The sequence below is a fragment of the Elephantulus edwardii genome, unplaced genomic scaffold (genome assembly GCF_000299155.1).
Source record: "Elephantulus edwardii isolate Elephantulus edwardi_28Jun2011 unplaced genomic scaffold, EleEdw1.0 scaffold00001, whole genome shotgun sequence".
NCBI lineage: Eukaryota > Metazoa > Chordata > Mammalia > Macroscelidea > Macroscelididae > Elephantulus > Elephantulus edwardii.
In genome coordinates, this window is record NW_006399751.1 from 48,535,618 (window position 1) to 48,559,812 (window position 24,195).

General features: G+C 38.9%; 1 protein-coding gene across 1 annotated transcript in view; it reads right to left on the minus strand.

Moving 5' to 3' along the window:
• Nucleotides 1-24,195, minus strand: part of MYO3B (myosin IIIB) — a 642,969-nt gene that overhangs the window by 404,705 nt on the left and 214,069 nt on the right. The window contains exon 9 of the mRNA XM_006878970.1: nucleotides 6,936-7,091. Within this exon, the coding sequence (XP_006879032.1) occupies nucleotides 6,936-7,091 (156 nt within the window). The remainder of the gene's footprint in view (nucleotides 1-6,935; nucleotides 7,092-24,195) is intronic.

Genomic DNA, 24,195 nt, shown 5'->3' on the forward strand with positions numbered 1-24,195 from the left:
GGATTGTTATGAAGTGATACATTTTCAGTTCTACTACATGAACTGTAAATGGTAAAATAACATAGCAGGATATAAAAATGAATTCAGGGATTTACAAAGCCGATTTGGAGAAGTCCTTCTGAAGGTCATAGAAGGAGAGTTGACAAAAAAAGAAATAACCAAATGGTTTAAAAGCATCTGTGACATAGTAAATAACAGTGTAGCCTCACACAATTGTTCACGCATTTTAGAGGCTTTAATCCTCCTTTAAAAGAATAAACCTTGGATTCGTAATTGCTATATTGTGCCTGAATAAAATAGATTCCATGATAAAATTATATATTACTGGGGAAACTTAGATTCTACTGGTTTCACACTTACTCTATAATCAGTATCAGGTAATGGTATCAAATCTCACATAGGATGACGTAGCCTCTCTACAGGTACCTCTGATATTCTATATACACTTGGGTGAAAGAACAGTCCCAGAGGCCTGAGACTTGGGGTGAGGTCCTTATGCCATTTCTGCTCTCTTGTCAGCACCACCTCCCACCCTCTGCCCCCAGCTCTAGTTTTCAGCCTTGCTCTTGCGTACCTGATCTATTTCTCCACCATAAAGAAAACCTCATTTCCCCGTAACACTCTCACCCCCAATTCCACCTTCCATCTCCTACAGAGATGTCCCTTCTGCCTTTCCCAACCAGTATTCCATTACTATTCTCTCTTCTTTAAATTCACAGCAGCCTTTAACAATTCTTCACTATAACCTTGTTATCTGCAAAATTCCAAGACATACCCCTTCTTCTCAGCATTTGACAACCCCATTCCCATCTCACCACCCCATTCCTTTCTCATATACACTCTCCAAAATGTCTAACTTAGGTTTTCCTATCCCTTACTAATTACTCTGCAAATTCTTCTCACACACTGGTTCAACTCACTGAATTTTTTTCTAAAATTTTATCTCTATTCCACGAAGTTGTCCTAGACTCTTCATTCAACTTTATGATTTATTAAGTTATGTTTACCTATGAACATTGACGTTAATCCCTGGGTAATATTTCCAATTATCTCAAAATTTTTCATGTTCCTAGTCCTGAAATTCTCTCTGTAGTCTCCATCTTTTCATTGTGTTCTCTTTATCTGTACCTGACCTAGTCTCACAGCCAATTAACTCCTTTCTAACTTCACTTTCTTCCACAGCCAAAAAGGATTCCAAGGATATTCTTACTACAAGTGTTATTCCCTTGCCCCCCTGTTTACCCACTACATCCATAAAGCCACCCCCTACCCTAAAGAAGACAATATCTACTCTCTTTACTCCTACTCTTTATTGATAAAAGTTGCTAAAGAAGATGGATGGCAAAGCTAGTGGTGGTGATGGTACTTATTTTTTTTTAATATATTTTCTAGTGCTAGATATTCTTTTGACTGCTTTTTTGCATACATTACCTTAAACAGTGATTGGCTTCATTACAGTAGAATGCTACCAAGTTCCACCTGGGCTTCCTGTATTTCTGAGCAATCATTATATTAATACTTAATTGACTTTCTCATATTCCTCAAGTGTCTATTTCAAAGATTTAATGATTCCCAGTAGTATACTGCCCACTCTCAACTCCAAGTACATCTTGGAAAGATAAAAGTCACTCAATATTAATTTCCTCAGAATGTCCCCTAAGTTGTCTGACTCTCTTCATCTAACTTTTCTTTGTGTCATTTCTGTGTCAAAAGAAATTAAGTCACTAATAAGAAGAGCTGATCTTTATTCAGGTAGAAGATTCACAAACTGAGACACACTTAACCAAAAGTAAAGAGGTACTTCACAGAGTGTCAGCAGAGACTGCCTTTTACTGGCAAGATGAGAAAGAATAGAAGCCCGTTTCTATTTGAATTACATAATTTACTTTTAAACCACTAGTAGGATTTCACTGGCTACTGAAGGTGGAGTGATCAGCATCACTGGCTGACAAGGATGGTGTAATTTATAGCTTGGCTTACTTTTAAGTGAAGATAAATCTTAGGAAGTTTGTCTACTTAACTGTAACAACATTTTCTAAGAATGTTGTTGTTGTTCTCATGTGCCCTCCAGTTGACTATGATTTATAAAGACCTCATGAACAATAGCTATGAATCTGTCCAATCTTGTGTCAATCTCATTGTCTGACATACCTACCACCATTACCACAGTCACTGTATAATCCTTCTCATCCAGGGTCTTCCTCTCCTGCGCTGACCCTCCACTCTTCCAAGTATGAGGTCCAAGATAGGGTGACTCCTGGCAACATGCCCAAGTATGTGAGATGGAGCTTCCAAATCCTTGCCTCCAAGGAGCAATCTGGTTTCACCCTCTCCAGGAAAACCTGTATGTTCTCTTGATATGTTCTCTTGTCAGTCAATGTTATGTTCAATACTCTTCTCGAGCATCACAACTCAAGGCATTGATTCTTCTTCTGTCATCCTTAGCCATGGTCCAGCTCTCAAATGCATAGCAAATACTTGAGAAAACTATAACTTGGATCAAGTGTACCTTAGCACTTTGGAGAGATCCCTGACTGTGGACTTTCCTAAAGCAAGAGTATTGATTGTGGATTCAAGCAAGATGAAATTGTTAACCATCTCAATCTCTTCTTCATCTATCCTGATGCTGTCAGTTGGCCCAATGGTAAGAATCTTTGTTTTCTTGATGTTGAGATGCAATCCATATTGAAGACTGCAGTCCTTGACCTTATACAACAAACGCTTCAAGTCCTCCTCTATTTCAGTAAGCAAGGTCGTGCCATCTGTATACAGAAGATTATCAATGAGTCTTCTTCTTCCTATCTGGATGCCACATTCTTCTTCACAGAGTCCAGCCTCCTGAACGATCTGTCCAGCATACAGATTCAGCATACATGAAGAAAGGATACAACTATGACACACTTCTTTCTTGATTTTGAACTTCTTTCTTGATTCCTTTCCAAGTAATGAAATCCTTGGAAAGGAACATCATCATTCTTGGAAAGGTGGAGCAAAAAAGAGGAATACCCCCAAGAGAAATGGATACAGTGACTGCAGCAGTGGGCTCAAGTGTATCATAGATGATGAGGATGGTGCAGGATAGGACAAGGTCTTCAGATCTGTTGTTCACAGGGTCACTATGAATTGTATTTGACTTGTTGCACCTAACAACAGCAACTTGTAAAGATGTCATTTACATTATCTCTAACTGCTAAATAATTGGCTGCAGCTAGGATAGCAGCACTATTTGGATCATTGAAACATCCTACCTTCAGCAGAAAACTGGGAACCTTGTAAAAGGACAGGCTATGAAGGGGAAGCAGAGCCTTTTGATGAGTGTCCATCTTTCAGTACAACTTCTGTTTTAATGTAATATGAACCAGGGCAGGAAAATAAACAATTTGGATAGGACATCTTCTTTTACTAATCTTCTTTAATCCATCTACAGACAAAGTCCGTCAATATTATTAGCTAACTGCACCTCTCTCAACACCACCAACTTGGTGAAGCTATGCAGAGCATAACATACCACAATTCAATATGTATTATTTAGTGATAGTAGTTACATTCTTCAAATTGTTCCAATATCCTTTTCTAAAGTGTTCCACCATCATTAACATATACTCATTACTTCTTAATGTCTTATCTAAACTTGGAGTTATTGTATTTCATTCCATCACATATACATAATTCTCTAAAATAACACAAATGCAGGTATTCTTTCTTACTTAATCTAAACAAATATTTGGTTTAAAGGTGACTTATGGAATTGTTTCAGCATAAAATTCAAAGATTTCCTTGGGGCAATAAATTTGAGGGATTGTTCAGCCTCAATGGCTTCAGAAAATCTGAATTCCACAAGAATTTGAGGTTCTATTCCATATTTTCCTCTCCTTTTGATTATGATTACTCTGCAGAATCTTTGATCAAAATGTTCAGTAATGGTAACCGGATACCATTCTGATTTTCTGGTTTCGTGGCAAAGGAGACAGCTGTTCGTTCACGCAGGCAATTAGACATAGGCTGACTCATTATCGTAAAGTGTTTCACCATTTCTAATTGCTATGACTGGTTCACTCATGCTTCTGCCTCTGGTTTTGCCCTCTCCCTTTGTTTTTCTTATTGCAATCAGAGTGACTTTCCTGGGACACTTTCTTGCTTGAAACTCTTCAGAAGTTCCCTAGGGCTTAAGAAACAATCTAAGTTCTTTGGGCCCATCATGATGAGGCCTCTGCCAAGCCTTGTCTTCCCGGCATCCCATCTGTCCCAGGCTACACTCTGGTCATGCCAACTTCTTGTTCACATAATTTTCCAAGTTCTCTCTATCCTTCTGTTTATACGTCTTCTGCTCATTCTGTCCTCCCTACTTGGAATACAATTTGCCTAATTATCTATTTGCTCTTCAGAGTAGTTTGAGAACCTTTCCTCTATCAACTCCAGGAGGTCTTCCCCAAGCATCCCAGGCCCACGTGGGTTCAGGTACATTTCTCAGGGGCTCTTTTATCCCAGGTGTCCCTTTAGCATGCTGATACATTCTCATCTGATCCTTGGCTGTGTCACACACCTGACTAGTAACTTTTTATCAGGAATTGTATCTGCTTTGTCTTTGTAGTCTCTGTGTTCATCATAGTGCCTAACACATATATGCATATAAATGTTTCTTGGAAGAATACATAAATAAATTAGACTATGAATGCAGAAATATATATAATTATATTCATTGGTACCTCAGTATTGTTTCTTTACAAAATATTGTATAGCCAGCAAATAACACAGGAATTTACACATCAAGGCCACAGGGCTTCTTCAGAGTTAATTGTATCAAGCATAATTCTAAGCATTTTATTGACTAACTTAACCTTCGAACACCTCCATTTTCTAGAGGAAGAAACCAAGGTACACAAAGGTTAAGTAACTTGTGCAATACATGTCTGAGCTGAAATTCAAACCTGGTAGAGCCAATGGTTTTAATCACTGCACTATACTGTCTATTGTGACCATAATTATTCAACCCCATCCCCAAAAGAAATATATATATGTAATGGCCTCGTTCATTAATACCTTCACTTCAGTTTTTGGTTTTTACTCCACCTTAACTCGAAGATTGCCAACTTTAAATATACTGAGTTACCAGCATAAAACAATATTTGAGGCTTGTTTTTTCTGAGGAGGCTAAGTCATGTCTCTGGTACCACCTGAACAGCACCTAACTCCTGAACGGCTGCTAAGAGAAAGTCATAGTGTGCAATATGTGAGAATTAAAGAGTCAATTACATTGCATTGTGCTTCATTTGGAATTTATTTCCCACATTCTAGGTACATGACTGTTTAAAGTTTTGATACCTAGTTTTGAGGCTGGTCTTTTGGGGTTTGTTTTTTAATTACTGTTCAAAGAAACACAAACTGCTGAGTGAAACTGAAAATGGCAAAGGCCCTGTGAGGAGCCTTTGCCACCAAAGGAGATGTTGGACATAAAAGGAGCCGAGAAAAAGAAAGGACAGAAAAGAAGTGAGAGCCTACTGTTGTGACTTTCTCTGGTAAAAGGAGAGAGATTTTTGAAGGGGAAACCTGGGCAAATGTAAAAGGCTGGAAAACTTTATAAACTAAGTCTCAGAAATTACCCTGTCAGAGACCTCAGCTCTGTGAAGACATAGAGGAAGGAGACAGACGATAAGATTGTCAGATGTTAAAGAAATATTTATGTCTTGCTTGGTGTTCGTTTTGTTTTACTTTTTTGGCAGTAGCCGTGGGCAAGTTAAGTAACAAAAGCAAGCCAGAAAAAAAGAACTGAAGTTCCTAGGGCTTAACTATAAACTCCCACTGCTTCAAAAAGGCATAAAGCACGGAATTTCCCTATGCTACATAACAATCTGAAGAAATGGAAATGGCAATGAAAAAAGAAAGAAGGGGGAAATGTGAGCTCTCCAAAGAGGAAGTTGGTTGGAGGTAAGAAATCAGCAAGGTACAGTCACCTTGACACTAAGCATCCAGCTCCAAGTGTTCCAATGCCAGTATTTGGCTTTTTGACTTGTAAACAATTTCCTGCAGAATACACGATTAATTCCAGAACTTGTGATATTATCTTCTCTTCACCTCTGGTACTTTGAATGGTCTTTTAATAATAATGAACTAGAGCTTATCTGCAGCCTGGCCAGTGTTATGCAAGCAAGTAATTGCTGAGCAGGGGAAGTAGGTTTATTTGCATTTAAAAAAAATTTTTTGAAAGAGAAATTCTGCCACCCTCTGGACAGAAACCAAAGATGTATTTTTTCATAGACCACGACAGAAAAAAACAATTACCATTGAAAAGAAACATTCATTTATAAAGATCTATCTTTAAAATAAAAATGTAAACTTGTTACTTTTAAAAAGATAGCAAAAACAATATGTGAATGGGTAGAAGGTAGGAACTCATTTAAAAATACTGAATTGCCTCTAATTTTTTTCTGATTAAAGAAAAAACTGTATAAGAGCACATTAAAGGAGACAACTTCAGTATTTAAAGAATTCTTTCTGAAATCACTTAATAACCTAGAATTCTGTCCTGCAGTCTGCAATGGTCAATTAAAGTATTTTCACACACTCTCTCTACAGCTGCCTTCTTATGGCAAGCTTTAGGGGTAATACATACACATTTGTATTCAATATAAATGTGTATATATCTGTTGGGTTTTTTGTTTTGTTTTAAATTTACTAGAGCTAAGCAAACGTGAAAGCAGAGATAATTCAGCTAAGGTTGAGAAAAATTAACCATAAAAGCACAAATGGGCAGCTTGTTTCTGTTGCTCTCTTGTTATCATCCACTGGGAATGGAGCACTTAATACAATGCAAATTAAACTCTCTGGAATGCAGGGGTGTGACAATTAGCAATAACAATGCCAGGCAAATCAAAACATATGGCATGCTGTTTCAGTGAAGAATCAGGGAGGCAGCAAGAAGATGAAGAGGACAGTACCTGGTTTTAACCACTGAGTTTAAGTGCTTCTGGTCTTGGAGGACCTTGGCCAGTTGTTTTTGCAGTACTAAAACCTTTCCAGGCACTCCTTTAATAAACGGGTGGTCGAGTAGCTGTGTGACGGAAGGTCGCTTCTCAAAGTCCTTAATAAGACACCTGTTTGTAAAAACCAACAAAACAGCCAAAGTATTGTCATAGAGATGCAGCCATTCTATGAATGGAAGAGGAGGCAAGCAAGCTCACTTATAAAACCTGATCATCCACCTTACACAGTTCTTTCTTTATTAATAGTATACCTCAAAATTGGGCAAGGGGGAAATCTCTTCTCTGCTAGATGAACTCAACAAAACACCATCTTTCAGTATACTTTAAGTAAATATTGAAAAAAGGGACCATTTCTACTTTTTAAAGTACTTAAGACTGAAAGTAAAAATAAATTTCATTTTCTATCTGAATTTTCATTACAGACAAATGTTTTCAGTAAAGTTGACTTGGCTATTTACTTTGTCTTAGAAATGAATAGAATTAAATATTGTCACCTCAATTAAAACTTAAACTGTGAGATGTTTCATTATTTGAGGGAGATATATTTTAGAGTTTGCAAGGTAAGAGAGCAATCACAAGGAAGCCAATGGAGAGAAAGCAAGCACTTTGATTTGTAGCGTCTTCTGAAGAAGCAGTGAAACCTGAGAGCAGGGAAGTAACTGCAATGTAATTCCGATGAATAGAAATAGAGTTATGCAAACAGAGAACAAAAAGTTCACTTTAAATAGTGAAAATCAAGTTGTATTTAAAATCCTCTGTGGTCAAGTGGTTAAAACAGCCGGGGGCGGGTAACCACTTCCTGTTTCATATTCAATGTCCTTTCAAAGCAAACAATGATTTGAGGTGTTTCTCTGCCGCTCTGGGTTATTAAAGATGATTTTGACACAAGGACATTTTTGGTGAAACGGAATCTGATGTATACACTTTTGTTAGCATTTCCACTCAGAGTCGCCGCCTTTGGCAGAAGGAAGAAATTTCAACATCTGCTCTTATAAGCTACCAGTCTCAAGCTCACACTAGTGGCTTAGGATAAATACAGGATATCATTCTACCCACTACATGCAATGAACTTTTCCCATTAGTGACAGGCCAGCAAACTCCTGAAACACAAGAGAATTCATAAACTGCATTTCATTGACAAGTGAAAAAAAAATCTCACCTCAGTTTGCATATCTTTTCTGAATGTTTAAGCAGAGCTCCTTAAACAATCCTCAATCCCTGGGTTTGCATAAAAGCTTTATGTCCACATCATCTGCACTCTAAACCTTCACATCCCTCATCTTCTAGTCCTGAGAGGATATCCAGTAAATGTCTCAGTCAGTATGCTTCAGAGTTGATTCCAAGGCTTCCCTATCTACTGGACCCGGGCCCCTTCAGCTAGAAAAACCAACAGAACCTAAATTATCTGCTGTCTGTAGGGCTATAAATTCCGCCCTTGTCTTGACATGGGAAGAAATAATTTGATTTTTATAGGTTCAGGGGCCTTTTGTCTAATCTATTATTTTTCTTACAAAAAAAATTGTTCTTACGCTAAAAATAAAAACCAAAAAACTAAAAACCACCGAACTGCACTCGTGTCTTTACATCTGCAATCTGCTCTAGGCTCCATGTATACTCATCTGCATGTGTGACTATCAAATGAAAGTAAATGCCAGTAACTATGTTTTCCAAAGCATCCCGGGGGTCGGGGGAGAGGGGTAAGGAACCCAAGAGGTGGCAATATCAACAGTAAAACAGGTGCATGACCTCTACTCCCAGCTTAAGGGATGATGCACAAAACTTCCCAGAAGAAAATGAGTGCCAGTCCCCTGAGAGCTCCTCCTGAACATGAGCATGATGGTCCCTCGCACCCTGGGGGCTGTAGGAGAGACTGGGAATAGGAGTGGGCACGAAGGAACCACTGAATCCCACAGTTAAGCCTGCCCAGGGATCTTGGGCAGATGATGTGATTATCTATTTCTTAGAACCAAATAAACACACCTGTATTGAAGAATTCCCCCCCCCCCAAAATACAGGAAAAAGCTTTGCTCAAGAAGTTTCCCAAGGTCATATTTCTCCCTCATTCTTTCCTTTCTCTTCTTCCTTTAACTATTAGTATACTATCACTCTCTTCCTGGTTTGTTGCATTGACTAGTTAAGAGTTTTATATGACTGTTCAGTGAAAAATGAAGAGTGAGCAAGAGGTCCAAGTGCTAACACTTCAGATGAGTAAACTCATGAGGCTGAGACTGATGGTGGGGAGTGTAGCAACTAATAAAGAATTTATTTCGCCCCTACCCATCCTCTCCCCTCCATTCCCACCCTTTCCCTCTTTGGGTCCCCATACATGTTTTACTAGTTATCCATCTACTTTTTTTTTTTTTACAATAATGGTCTTATGCAGTATTTGTCCTTATAAGACTGAGTTAGTTCACTCAGCATAATGCTCTCCAGTCTTTTGCTCCATCAGGGACCTGAAAAGACAGGGTAATGATGGGCATAGTCCGATGGTGATTAATTTTATAAAACATAATGCACGGGAATGATTGTATGAAACACAATGTGAATGAAGAATAGTGTGAAACACAATGTGTATGAACTTTGTAAGCAAACCAATATAAAATAAAAATTATATAGATATAATTGAGAGCATATTAATGAGAACATGGGCTACAGTAGCCTCTGTTTTTATTCTTAATTGGTGCCTTGGGACAATATTCCATCTTAAGCCTAAAAACAGAGTCCTGGCACTTCAATAATTAAAGTTCCATGAGTAGAGGTTGAGAGACATCAGGTAATTCATACCCCAAAATTAATGAAAATAAACCATTATACAAGTTTAAAATCAGGAAAAATGTACACCAAGACCATATCCTTTCTCCATAACTATTCCGGTTGTAGGACTATACGAAAAAGAATATGGTATTGAGTTTGGAGGAAGACTCATCAACAACCTGGGTTGTGCAGATGACATAATCTTGCTTGCAGAAAATAAAGAAGACTTAAAGCACTCATTGCAGGAGATTAAAAAAAAAAAGATACAGCCTTCCATGCGGATTATATCTCAACATCAAGAAAACAAAAATCGTCACCACTGGACCAATAGGCAACATTATGATAGATGGAGAAAAGATTGAATTTTTCAATGATTTTATTTTGCTTGGATCCACAATCAATGCCCATGATAATAGGAATCAAGATCTCAAAAGATGTGTTGCATTGAAAAAAAATCTTAGCTCAACAACCTCTTTAAAGGATGGAAGAGCAAGGATATCAGTTTAAAGACTAAAGTGAGTCTGCTGTAAGCTAGGGTATTTTTAGTCACTTCCTGTGCATCTGAAAATTGAACAATGAATAAGGATGACTTAAGAATAATTGATGCATTTGAATAGTGATGTTGGAGAAGATTATTGAGTATGGCATGGACTGCCAAAACAACAAACAAATCTGTCTTGTAGGAAGGGCAAACAGAGTGCTACTTAGATGCAAGAATCGTGGAACTTTATCTCACATACTTTGGACGTGTTATTAGGCGAGGCCAAGGCTTTCAAAAAGACATTATACTGGGGAAAGTGGAGGGTCAGAGAAAGAGAGGAAGACTCTCAATAAGATGAATTGACAAAGTGACTACAATAATGGGTTTGAGCTATCGTGATAGAGATTAAAAAGAGGCACAAGGTTCAGATCTCTTTTTCATAGGGTCACTAAGATTTGTGGTTGACAGGACAATACTTAAGAACAACACGGGAATCTTGGGATGTAATTAAAGATGCTATAGCTCATTTTACAGTATAGCACCTAGTAGGTATGCAAGGCTGCCAACACAGTTGTAAGATCTGGTAAGAAACCAGTGTTTCTTCAGACCACAGAAAACCCTACTACTGAGTCAGTTCTGACTTATAATAATGCTACAGGACAGAGCAGACCTGCTGTGATAGGGTTTCCAAGGCTAGGAGTCTTCAGGAGAGTATTCAGCCTCATCTTTCTCCTGAAGAGAGGCTAACGCTTTTCCATGGCTGACCTTTCTGCTAGCAGTCCAACACTTAACCCATTCTGCCACCAGGGCTCCTCCAGACCACAGAAGGGGAGAGGGGTGGGGAATGAGATCTAATTAATAAATGAAAACAAATAGACAAGGGAGGAACTCACAAGGGAACCTGTTATCTCTTGAGGTTTCAAAATCTAAAGAGGATGGGCAATCCACTCTAGAAGCAATGGTCAAGAGGAGCTGCTCATTTCCTCAGCAGGACTGAGTGGGATGAACTCCTGCTGTCGGATCAGCAAACTGAAAGTGAACGTGTATGGGAAGAATGCTAAGCAGAGCTGTGACTTGCCTAACTGCATTGGAGGATTTTTTTAGAAGGGCAAAAAGACCTTCAGCATGTGCTCATGTAGCCTTGTTACAGACACTCTTGGAAACTTTTCTCTCATGGAGAGCAAAGAGGCAGCTCAAAATGGAATTACTATTTTACTGATAAATGAAGGAAATAAGGATATAGTCCTACATAGAAAAATATGGCTATCAGTCAAACATTGCTAGATATCAAAGATTGGTGGTGGTTCTTTTTTTCATGTTTATTCAAATATTTATTATATAGCACAATGTTTAACCAAAATAATTTAAAAGCATGACCCTTTTCCTCAGTGGTGTACAATCTAATCAGAACAAAGGAAGGGCAAAAGAAACATAGGAAGTAGCAAAAGCTAGTGTTTGATTATATATTTAGTATTTTAAAAATGAAAATAAAAAAGCATAGAATTTCAAAGGTACAATGAGGATCCCTTCTTTTAAAAGGTGATTCCGACAGTGAGGAGACCAATTTCTGACTCTGTATCAAGAGAACTTATCCTACTCTGTTCTCTAAGTTGTTTGTTAATGTAAAACAAATACACAGAAAAAAAATAGATAAGTAAAAACAAACAAACAAAAAACCATATCAAAATAGCACCAACTTGCTGCTGTCAAGTCAGAACAGACTCCAAATTGACCCTCCAAGAAGTTTTCAGTGTAAATCACATGGGTGAATATTGCTCATTTTCTCCTTTGGGACCATCAAGTGGATTTGAACCACCTATTTTGGGGGGCATGCAAATCCTTAACCACTAGGACACCAAAACTCCCTGTTCTGATAGTAACTATACAACTATAACATGCAAATTAGTACTTAGGTGGGAGAGGTAGGGATGTTCTAGCCAGGGAAGGCTTCCTGAAACTGATAAGTACTGAACTATGTCTCGAGAGAAGCTTTAGAACCAAACTGGTAGAAAAGAGATAGAAGGCATTTCAAGGTTGGGAAACCACACCAGTGAGGCAAGAAGTAGGACCAGGCAAACTGTGGAGACAGCTGCTTTGGATGTCACCAGAACATTCACCTTGAGCTCCTAAATGGCCTCCTTTGTGTGTGCAAAAATATTTATTTGTTTTAACAACATTCACAAGAGTATATTGTTTATTACTGAAGACTTTGCATTTGGCACTAGAAATTCTTAATTTTTTAGGCTTGTACATTCATCAATTTATGGAAACATAAGGAAAGAGGAATCTCCTTTTCCAGATGAAAATTTTTGTATGAAGACAGAATTGATTGCTGAAATCCTTAAACTTCTGGCAGCTTTCATGCCCTTTTAAAAGAAAGATTTATTCCTCTAAACTGATAGATATAAAATACATGTCTTAGGGGTTGTTCAACAAAGCAGGAATTATCTATTCCAGATGTAAAATATCTTTTCCCAGCCAAAAATTGAGTGGTTTTTATGAGAGAATGGGTAAAGTGTCATACTCTAGGGGACAGACACCAACTAGCAGGAGATGAGTTGGGTGAAACACCAAGCACATGAATTGTCCCACTAGGGGCAGAGGGTGATGAGGAGTAGTACATTCCTGGTCAAAGAAGTTTGAAAAAAAAAGTCAGTCATACACCAAACTAAGTAAGTTTGGAATTTCATAACACATACAAGTGATAGTAAAGATTCTTGGAAATTCTGGGGCATAGAAACAGTTCAAGTTGTGTTTAAATCTGTTTCCAGATTCACTTGATCACAGACTGTTTTGTGTGCCAAACACAAAACACCCTGGGGCTTGTAAAAAAGCAGCGAGCGCCTCTCTCGGTAGAACGGGCAGCAGAGATCTCCCTTCGGCTCCTCATTGTCAGAACAGCTGAGCCATCTGTATGCTAGTGTTCAGCAGTGTCCCCTCCCAGGGAAATATATTCTCTGATCTTAATTCTGGAGTCCTTGGGGGGTGGGGGTGGGGCGCTCAGGTTACCAACATGCTCAGCTGCTAACTGAAACTCAATGTTAACGAGAAGGTTGGAGATTTGAGTGTACTCAGAGGTTCCTGAGAAGAGAGCCCCAAAATCTACTTTCAAAACCAACCAACCAAACCAAAGTACTCACTCACTGCCATCAGGTCAGAACCCATGCACAGCCCACCCTGCAGCAGATTTTCAGACTGTGAATCACACAGGGGGTGATTGCCCATCCCCCTCCCGCTGAGCAGCTGGTGGATTCCAACTGCCCACCTTTGGGTTAGCAGTGCAGTTTTACCCAGTAGTCCACTAGAGCTCCCTCCAAAGATATAAGCCACTGAAAACCCTCTGACCATAATTCTACTCTGATTCATATGGGGGGGTCATAGCCTCAGCAGCAACTGGTTAGATCTCAATTTTTTCCTCATTTTCTTCTGAGGGAAAAGAAATAAGCTAACAAATATTAGATTTAAGGATACTAGTTTTTCCCCCAAAGTTATAAATAATTATTTCTTTGTCAGATTTTTAAAATAGTTTTTTAAAAAAACCAACTAGGTGTAGGTGTGGTTGTCTCTATGATAAGAGAAAAAGAGTAAAAGTAGGAAATGTAAAATAACTATGTATGTAAGAGTCTAAATTTATGAGATAATAATAGGTGGCTTACATATGCTGGAAAAGTACCAGATGAAAAAGAAAAGTCTAGCCTTGAAAGAAGTCAATCCAATGCTTAATTTGAAATTCTAGTGCTTTCTTGGCTGAAAATGAATTCTCAGAATCCATTAATGTCATCACATTAAACATAGGTTGTTGCACCTATGTGCTGCAAACTCCCAGCCCAGCTTCTACTAAAAACAGGTGGAAAAAAGTGAGGGGACAGGATATTTCTTAGCAATAAGTAAAACCTGGCTTTTGTGTTGTGCCTCTACATCTCTGCTTCCCAGAAAATAATAATGCTGTTGAGACACTACCATTCTTGTGGTTGTAAACTGCCATTTCACAACTAAAGAACCAGATGCTTGCAAGGGGGAGCTCGTGGACAAATATTTACTGATGACAAACACATGCTTGAAAAAGAGCTGAAAAGGCAGAACTCTAAAATACTGGTGAGCTTGCTGAGAAAATAACTTTAAAAAAAAAAAAAAAAACGAGGGTGAGCAATCTTATTTCACATATCGGTCCAAATCCAGATGAAAAATTTGAGAGTTCTGCTCAACTGCATTTTTTGGCTTTAAGTATTCATTCTTTTATACATTTTGTTGTTTTCTTGTGGGTCTGCAGCATAGATTTTAAGTGGTCTTGTTGGCAGAGAATATTCAAACGTTTCTTATTAGAGCAAACATTTTCCTGTCCTGTGACACACAGATCTGCCCCGTGGTTCCTATCATCATCAAACAGAAGCCTGACTAACAAAAAGACCTCTATTTCAAGATGAGAAAATCCTCTGGAGGATGTACTAATTATAGGTTAAATATTGGAGACCACAGAACTCGGTCCAGAAAGGAAATTTCCACTCTGCAAGACAGCTATGACAACCACAGGCGTTCTTCTCGAGATAACTGATGCCTCAAAAGAAAGCAGGCTGAGGAACTGATGATGCAGATGCCATTTACATGTGAAATATCACCTCCCCATTTATTAGGAAGTTTAATTGAATTTCAGTTTTTCAGAAGCTTACAGATACTGTGTTCAGTGATGTTTTAATGTCTAACTGGTGAGAATAGACACTATATGCCAAGTTCACACCTGGCATGGGAGGAATAGGGTCTTGACTCAAACAGCTAATTAGGAACTAGGAATGCATTTTTCAGAGACAAGTCTTTAACTATCAGTAAGAGAACTGTGTTTGGTAGAAGAAAAAAGACTGTGAGAAGATAAGGTTTTAGAATAGGATGCTCAGGCTCCTTGAGACATAGTCAGCCTGAAGGGATTCTGTGTTGGCAAAGACGGAAAGAGTCTGCATGGTTGTAGGACAACAGGGTGATTGCCATCTTGTTCAATATACATGGGAAGAAGACTAGATGCTGGGCTAGAAACATAATCAAGTCACCCTGATAATTAGACAAAGCTGACAGCATTCAAAGTCCAGAGAAAGCTCAGGTGGTTCCAGGAAGACACTAGCAAGCAAAGAATACTGTATTTCCTGGGACTGGGAAGGAAATTGTGTCGAGCACAACTCATGTTGTTGTTGTTGTTATGTGCCGTCGAGTCGCTTGTGACTCATAGCGACCCTATGTACGACAGCTCTAAACTCTACTCTGTCCTGTGCCAAGCACACTGCTTCTGACACACCCAATCTGATTACCACAGTCACTGAATCAATCCACCTCATAGAGGGCCTTCCCCTCCTGCGCTGTCCATCCACCCTCCCAAGCATGATGTCCTTCTCCAAAGACCGGTCTCTCCTCACAACATGTCCAAAGTATGTTAGACAAAGCTTCAGAATCCTTGACTCCAAGGAGCCACTCAGTTTAACCCTTTCCAGGATGAATCTGTTTGTTTTCCTAGCAGTCCATGGTACTCTCAATACTCTTCTCCAGCACCACAGCTCAAAGGCATCAATTCTCCTTCTATCCTCCTTAGTCATTGTCTAACTCTCTGATGCATAACAAGTGACTGCGAAGACCATGGCCTGTATCAGACGCACCTTAGTCTTCAGAGAGACACCATTGCCCTTCAGTACTTTGGAGAGGTCCCTAACAGCAGACTTTCCCATGGCAATGCGCCTTTTTATATCCTGGCTACTGGTGCCAAGAGTGTTGACTGTGGAGCCAAGCAAACTAAAGCTGCGTACAATCTCAATCTCTTCACCATCCATCCTGATGCTGTCATTTGGTCCAGTGGTGAGAATCTTTGTCTTCTTGACATTGAGCCTCAATCCATATTGGAGGCTGCAGTCCTTGACCCTCTGCAGCAGGTGCTTCAGGTCCTCCTCACTTTCAGCAAGCAGGGTTGTATCATTTGCATAACGCAGATTGTTGATAGATCATCCGCCAATCTTGACCCCCACATTTCTCTTCATAGAGCCCAGCCTCCCAGATAATCTGTTCTGCATATAGGTTGAAAAGGTATGGAGATAGGATGCATCCCTGGCGTACGCCCTTCCCAATTTTGAACTATGCAGTGTTCCCTTGCTCTGTTCTGATGACTGCCTCCTGGTCCAAGTATAGGTTTCGCATTAGAATGATCAAGTGTTATGGGATTCCCATTCTTCTCAGACTCAGCCACAGTTTGTTATGATCCACACAGTCAAACACCTTTGCATGGTCAATGAAACACAAATAGATATTCCTCTGGTATTCTCTGCTTTCAGCTAAGATAGTGACTCTATAAACAAAAGACCTAATGCCTTTCCATAACTATCGTCATTTCTTCCAGTTCATAGAGTTTCCAGAGGCATGTGGTTTAGGAAGTGGATGCCACTCCTGTTTCCAAACCTGTCTTACAACTGGGAGCTCCACCAAACACTGTCCACATTGGGAAACCATTCTGGTATTTGATACCCCAATGGCACAAGGCTCAGCATCACAGCAAACCTAGGAAATTCATACAGCACATTAACAAAGAGTGATATACAAAGTGGGATAATGTTCCTCCAGATATAACAGCACTAGTCTCATTTAGCAGTGGGTAAGTGTTGTCATTAATTACTGTGCATCAGAGAGCTGGACAATTTTATTGATGCCTTTGAGCTATGGTGCTGGAGAGGAGTATTGCGAGTACCATGGACTGCTAGGAAAACAAACAGATTCATCCTGGAAAGGGTTAAACCAGGTGGCTCCTTGGAGGCAAGGATTCTGAAGCTTCATCTGACATACTTGGGACATGTTGCAAGAAGGGACCAATCCTTAGAGAAGGACATCATGTTTCGGAGGGTGGAGGGACAGTGCAGGAGGGGAAGGCCCTCTATGAGGTGGACTGATTCAGTAACTGGAGAAAGAGGGGTGGGTGTGTCGGAGACAGTGAGGCTGGCACAGGACAGAGCAGGGATTAGAGCTGTTGTGCATAGGGTCACTATGAGTCACAGGTGACTCGACAGCACATAACAACAACAAAGTGTCATCAAGTTGAATACTACTCAGAGTAAGCTTTGAACAAAAGAAATGAGCTCTATTCTATCATTCTGTAAATTTATAGCGTTTAGAGAGTTTTGTAGAGTTCCCAAAGGCATCTAGTTTAGGAAGTGGTTGCCACTCCGGCTTCCCAGCATGAATCAATCTGGAAGCTCATCCAAACATTGTACATAATGGGTAACCATTATGGTATTTGACAAAACTATGAAACACTCATCAATTAGCTTTCAAGACTATTTTACTAAGGACAAAATTCCTGTTTGATGCTAAGTGTCCTAATCAGAACCTTCTAAGCCAAAGTTTAGAGATGAAGGGAGCTTCTAGGGCCTGACAATTTAGCAAAGACAAGAACGTTGGTATTTTTTAGTTCAAACCTTTACACACTCATGTTTTGAATATCTAAGTTCTTTGAATTAAAAATTTATTTCAATTTGACAGCTACCGCCTATTTCTTAGTTCAAGTTTTATAAGACCTGGGGCCTTAAATTCCAATTCTTTCCCTGATCCTTTTTGTCCTTTTTTATCCTTTTGCCTCTTTGCCCTGTTTTAAATCTCAGTATTCATTTGTTCCCATTTTCTCCTATCAGGGGAATCAATAGCAGAACTCATCCTAAGAGAAAAGAAAAACATAGTTCCACAGTCTATGATCAGAATGTGAGTAGAGAGTAGGAGATATGCGAATGGCTGATGCTGTTTCTTTCAGCTGTCTTCAAGTCACCTCTGATTCACGGAGAGCTATGTATAACGGATCAAAACACCACCCTGTCCTGTGCTATATTCATGATCACTGCTATGTTTGACTATATCATTGTGACTATTGTGCAGCTTCTGTTGTTGTTATTGTTGATTGCCCTCGAGTCGAGCACAACTCATAGCAACTCTATGAACAAAGGATGTAATTAGCCTTTCCATAATTATTGTCATTTCTCCAAGTTCATAGAGTTTCCAGAGACATGTGGTTGAGGAATTGGATGCTACTCCTGCTTCTAAACCTGTTTTACAACTGGGAGCTCCACCAACACTGTCCACATTTGGAACCATTAGGGGACTAATATTTTAGCTTGATACATTCCATTGTGATACATGAGGTTTTCATTGGTTAATTTTTACAATTGGGTCACTACACCTTTCTTCCTAATCTTAGTCTGAAAGTTCCTACTGGTGTTTGAAATACTAATGGCATAGCTTCCAGCATCATAAAAATACATAAGCTACCACAGTGTGTCAAACTAACAAAAGGATGGTGGAAAGTAAATGTAAGGTAGTCACACTTTAAGAAAACCTACTGACTGGGAAAAAACACTTGGTAATATCAACTCAGGCAAGAACCTCATAATGAAAGTTTATAGACTACTCCTGGGCCTGCACAAGAAAAAGGAGTAACAATTTTGTAAATTATTACCTAACTTGGGAAAGACTGGAGAACATTATGATGAGTGAACTATCAAAGTCTCATAAGGACAAATACTATATAAAACCATTATTGTAGAATGAGCATGAGGATCCAAGGGAGGGTAGGGTGGAAGCAGAGGGATAAGGACGTTGGGGGAATCAATCATGGGGCCATACAATTTGATGTGGGAGTAGGGAAATGGAAAGGAACTGTTGTGGAAAAATAAAGTGTTTGAATTTTTTAAATAAACTAGTACAAGGGGGAAAAAGAATTTTCTGATGCACACTCATGTTTATTGTTGGGTTATTCACAATAGTAAAGATATTAAAGCAATCCATGTACCTATAAACAAACAGATGGATAGAAAAACTATGGTACATTCACACAATGGAATATTATGCAGCACCAAAAAACAATGAAATCATAAAACATTACACAATATAGAGGAGCTTGGTGAACATCATACTGAATGAAATATCTCAGTCACAAAAGGATAAATACTGCATAACACCATTGTTATAAAATAGAACAGACATGGGAGGGTTGGGGAAAGAATGGGAAAAGAGTAGATAGATAATGAAGACTGCAATAGAACAGAAGAGGGGAAGAACTGTCTGAAAGGAATTTATGATTAGGCATTAAAGGTATGACAATAATCTGCAACAAGGGGTGCATTGTATGGTGAGTAAAGAAAATGTGCAAAAATGAATAAAAAATAACAATATAATAAAAAAATCCTCTGAGATCATACTACACCTATTAAATATTTAGAAAGTCAAGTGATATTGTACTTTTTGGTTCAATATACACTTTTTTTTTCTTTTTTATTATTTTCTTATTTTTGTGTGCATGTACCGTCAAATCAGATCTGACTGGTACAGGAGGAGATTGTCCCTCCTTCCCCGGCAGAGCATCTGGTGGATTCGAACCGTGTGCCTCTGGGATTGTAGTTGCAGCTCCTTGCCACTAGGCCACCAGAGCTCCCCTTCAATATACACTTTATTGTTGTTGTTAGGTGCCATCAAGTCAAGTACAACTCACAGCATTCTTATGAAAAACAGATCTGAACCCCATCCTATCCCGTGTTATTCTCATCATCTCTGACACACTTGTGCCCATTGCTGCAGTTATTGTGTCAACCCATCTCATTAAGGGTCTTCCTCTCATTCACTGATTCTCTACCTTTCCAAGCATGATGTCCCTTTCCAAAGACTGACTCCTCCTAAAAAAATATATGCCCAAAGTAAGTGACACAAAGATTTAATATCCTTGCCTCGAAGAAACACTCGGACTGTACTTTCTCCAAGACAAACTGTTTATTCTTTAGGTAATCCATGCAAATTCAGTACTCATCTCCAACATTACAGCTCAAAAACAATTCTTTTTCATCCTTATTCATTGTCCAGCTGTCTGATGTACAGTAAGTGACTGAAAAAACCATTTCAAGTGGTGGTAATAAAAGAAATGACAGCTCATTGGTGTATGATATCTGACTCATGTGAGAAATAGAAATTAATGTAGTTGTTACAGAGATGAAGTGAGAATCTAGCCAAAAATACCTTATACAGAAGACCTCATGGCCTTATGATCACCTTGGATTTTCTTCCTTAGCCACTCTAAATGGGGTTTTTGATCAGGGAGAAAAGATCAACTAACTCTTTACTTTGGGAACCACATTAAAGAACACATTAAAAGGAGGACCAGTCAACCTTTGCTCGGAGGTGGGATTGTCTCATAGCTGACCCTCCCTCAAGTTTTCAGAGGCTGTAAATCTCACAGGTGGAGATTGCCCATCTTTTGCGGAAGTGCAGGTGGATTTGAAACACCCTTTTTTGGGTTGTCAGTGCAACTCCCTATACACTAGGCCACCAGAGTTCCTCAAAGGGAAGGAGAGGATCCATTTAGGATAAATCAGAAGCAAAAAAAAAATGGGAAGAAAGAGCAAAGATGTTGAGCTATGGGACTAAAAGGCAAGGAGAGCATGTAGATAGAAGGTGGACTTTGAATAGAACAGACCTGTATCTCAATCACTGTGAGCATAATGATCTACCTGCTGCCCACGCATTGCCAAGTAGAAGTGGAAGACAAGGGCAGAGGAGGTAAGGCTTATGAAAAGCCAAGCGACAGAATTGCCAGTCATTACACACAGGTCTTGAACTTGCTCCTCAAAACCACAGATATTGAGGGAGCTCTGGTGGCCTAGAGGCAAGAAGCTGCACTGCAATTCCAGACGTATGTGGTTTGAATCCACCAGATACTCTGTTGGAGAAGTGGGGGCAACTCCTCCAGTACCAGTTAGATCTGATTTGACGGTAAACACACAAAATAATAAATATTTTTTTAAAAAAAAAACCCACCACCCCCATCCCCCACAGACATCACCTAGTGGCTTGAATGTACTGAAAGTAAGGAAAATAAAGGGAAATCTCTTATTACAGAGAAGACTTTCTATAACTTTAAGGACTTTCAATTCCTACAGCCTACTGACAATGTTTAACTCTAGTGGGCACTGGCAGCAAGTGAAAAATCAGAAGTGTAATAAAAAATTTCCCTATATAATCTATAATTCATTAATTACTAGATTTTTTAATAACAACTTTATTGAAATATAATTCAAATATAATTAATCTGCTTAAAATATAGAATTAGATGCTTTTTAATATAGAGTTTTACTGCTACTCTCACTGTACTATTATCACTTATAGAGCATTTTTCTCAACACCAAACGAAGTCCCAAACCCATTATCGATCACTCCCTGTTTTGCCCAACCTTATCAGCCCTAGACCACCACTACTATAAGTATTTTGTCTATAAGGATTTGTCTGTTCTGAAGATTTCATATAGTATGTGGTCTTCTGTAGATGACTTCTTTCATTTGGCTTGGCATTTACAAGGTTTGATGTGTGATGCTGTTTGTTGCCACCTACTGCAGCATTGCTCCAGGCTCAGGGCAGCCTCTTCAGAATGAAACTCTGCTGGATCTAGCGCCATCCTCACTACCATTGCTACATTAGAGCCTTTTGAAAGCCACTGTGTCAATCCATCTTGTTGAGGGTCTTTCTCTTTCTCACTGTCCCTTTACCAAATATGATGTCCTCCTTCAAAGACTGATTCCTCCTAATAACACGTCCAAAGTATGTAAGATAGAGTCGTACCATCCTCACTTACAAGGAACAAGACTATACGTCATCCCAGATAGACTTACTAATTTTTTTTTCCTGGCACTCTATTGGAAGCTCACTGCCATCAAGTCAATTCTGACTCATAGTGACCCTCTATCAGCTTTCCAAAGCTGTGGATCTTTATAGGAGGAGACTTCCCATTTTCCTCTGAGTAGAGCAGCTGACAGTTTCAAACTACTGACCTCTTAGTTGGCAGTGTAACACATTATGCACTCTGCCTTTATTCTTTTCTTGCCAAATAACATACCATTGTATGGATATAGCACATTTGTTTATCCATTCATCAATGGATAGATATTTCCACTTTGAAGTTATTATAAATAATGTTGCTATGAATATTTATGCCTGATTTTATGTGGATATATATTTTCATTTCTCTTAGATGTGTGTACAAATACACACACACACACACACACACACACACACACACACACAACCACAAATGTGATTACTGGAGAGTATAAGAACTCTATGTTTAATATTTGGAATTGCCAAACTCTTTGTCAATGCAATTACATCATTTTATATCCCTGCAACAATCTATGCAATTGATTTTTAATATCCCATTTTGTTCTCAGAAAACAAACTTAGTCTATTTATAACAGCAATTATCTAAATAAATAGGAGTGTATTAAATAGATAAGAAAAAGAATTCAAAGTTTAAAAAATGAAATAAATGAGAAATTAAAGGAGAACAGTAGGTAATAGAATATTAAATGTTTTTGTTAGAGATGTTCATATACTTGATTTTAGCTTTCTAGCAACTGATGTAAAAGAAAAACACAATTTTCTCTTTATTTCTAAAAATCTACCATTTCAGAAAAAGACTGTTGACAATGAGACTCGGGATGTGGATTTCTTGAGTTTTCATAGAAATAACTTTATGTAATGTAATGGTTTTTATAAGGCTGTTTCTCATAGCATTTTTTTAAATCATTTTTTTTTCTTCATAATATCAAAGGACCATCTAGTAAAACAATTCTCGCTGGGTGGTCAGTGCAAGAAGACAGCGAGCTCTCTGATCTTAATCCAGGACTAAATCTACCAGCAATTTGGTGAACTTCATAAGGTCAGGCCCGCACACTCCAAACATACTAGATACAGTCCCTAGAATGCTGGTATCAATCCTCAGAAAGGCATAGCCATCAAGTAAAGGAAAGGCACGCTTCCAAACTACCATGTATAGTACATTGCGCAGAATGCAAACAGAACTGCTGAAAAAAAATTTAGCCCATAAATCGAAAGAGGAAGCAATGTTATGTCAATGGTGGGGGTGGAGGAGGCCCAACACACAAGTGGGTGTGGAAACAGTAGAACTGCCAAATTTCCTTTTTGAATCATAATCACATTAGTTCTCACTAGAATTTGAAAGCATAATAATACATAGTGGGGGTGGGGGTGAGGTGGCAAGGAGTAAAAGTAGATTAAGGGGAAAAACAGTGACCTAGAGCTGAAATAGTATAATTGGCAGCATGTCTACCTAGTTTAATGCCTTTCCTTTATTGTCTGTTCTTTTGATAGACACAGAAATCTACTAAATTATTTTTCAATTCAAATGAATAATTTTGAATAATATGAATATTGTTGATTATATAAATGTCAAATTGGGGAAGATAAACTCAGCCAGGTTTTCAAAAGAACCTCACCACTGCTAAAATGACCAGAAAGCATCTTGATTGATAATACATCATTGTAAATATTTTATGTAAATCAGTGTTTTTTTACAGCCGTGGCTGATTTGGTTCTCATTTCTTAGGACACCACCATGCCTGTCACCCACCATACCTCTGGCCCGTCTTTTGAGTGAAAAGGCAGTGACCCTCAAACCCCACATTACTGCTTCTGCTGCTCTTCGAAGAGGCAGTTCTGCCAGAGGAAGCTCCCACCCAAAGAAGCCAGAGGAAGCGTGGCTACTATGTGCTTTTCAACTGAAAAACTGAGCATCGCGCCCCCAGGGATAGCCTTGTTCATGCACTCAATTTTCTTACAATAAAATATTTTTCTTTTTTAGGCAAGGGAATGAGTTAAGACACTGCCTGCCAAGGAGAGCCTGGGGACTCCTTAAAGCTCCTCTATTAACATGATGCAGCAGAACAGCTCCATCTATTACATCAAAGCCTCATCAGAGACCCTAATCCCTTATGAAAGGAACTCTCTAGCAGCCAAGCCTTTAATTTGCTGAATAATCGGCCATCTGATTAACCCTTGCAAAGCAAAGCACAGACACAGTGGGGGGTTAAAAAGGAAAAGGGGGGGAATAGCTCCTACCCCCCACCCCCCACCCCCCGCTGTTAGTGAACCCACTCTGCACAGATTTAAAATGGCTAGATTGCTGCTTTCCT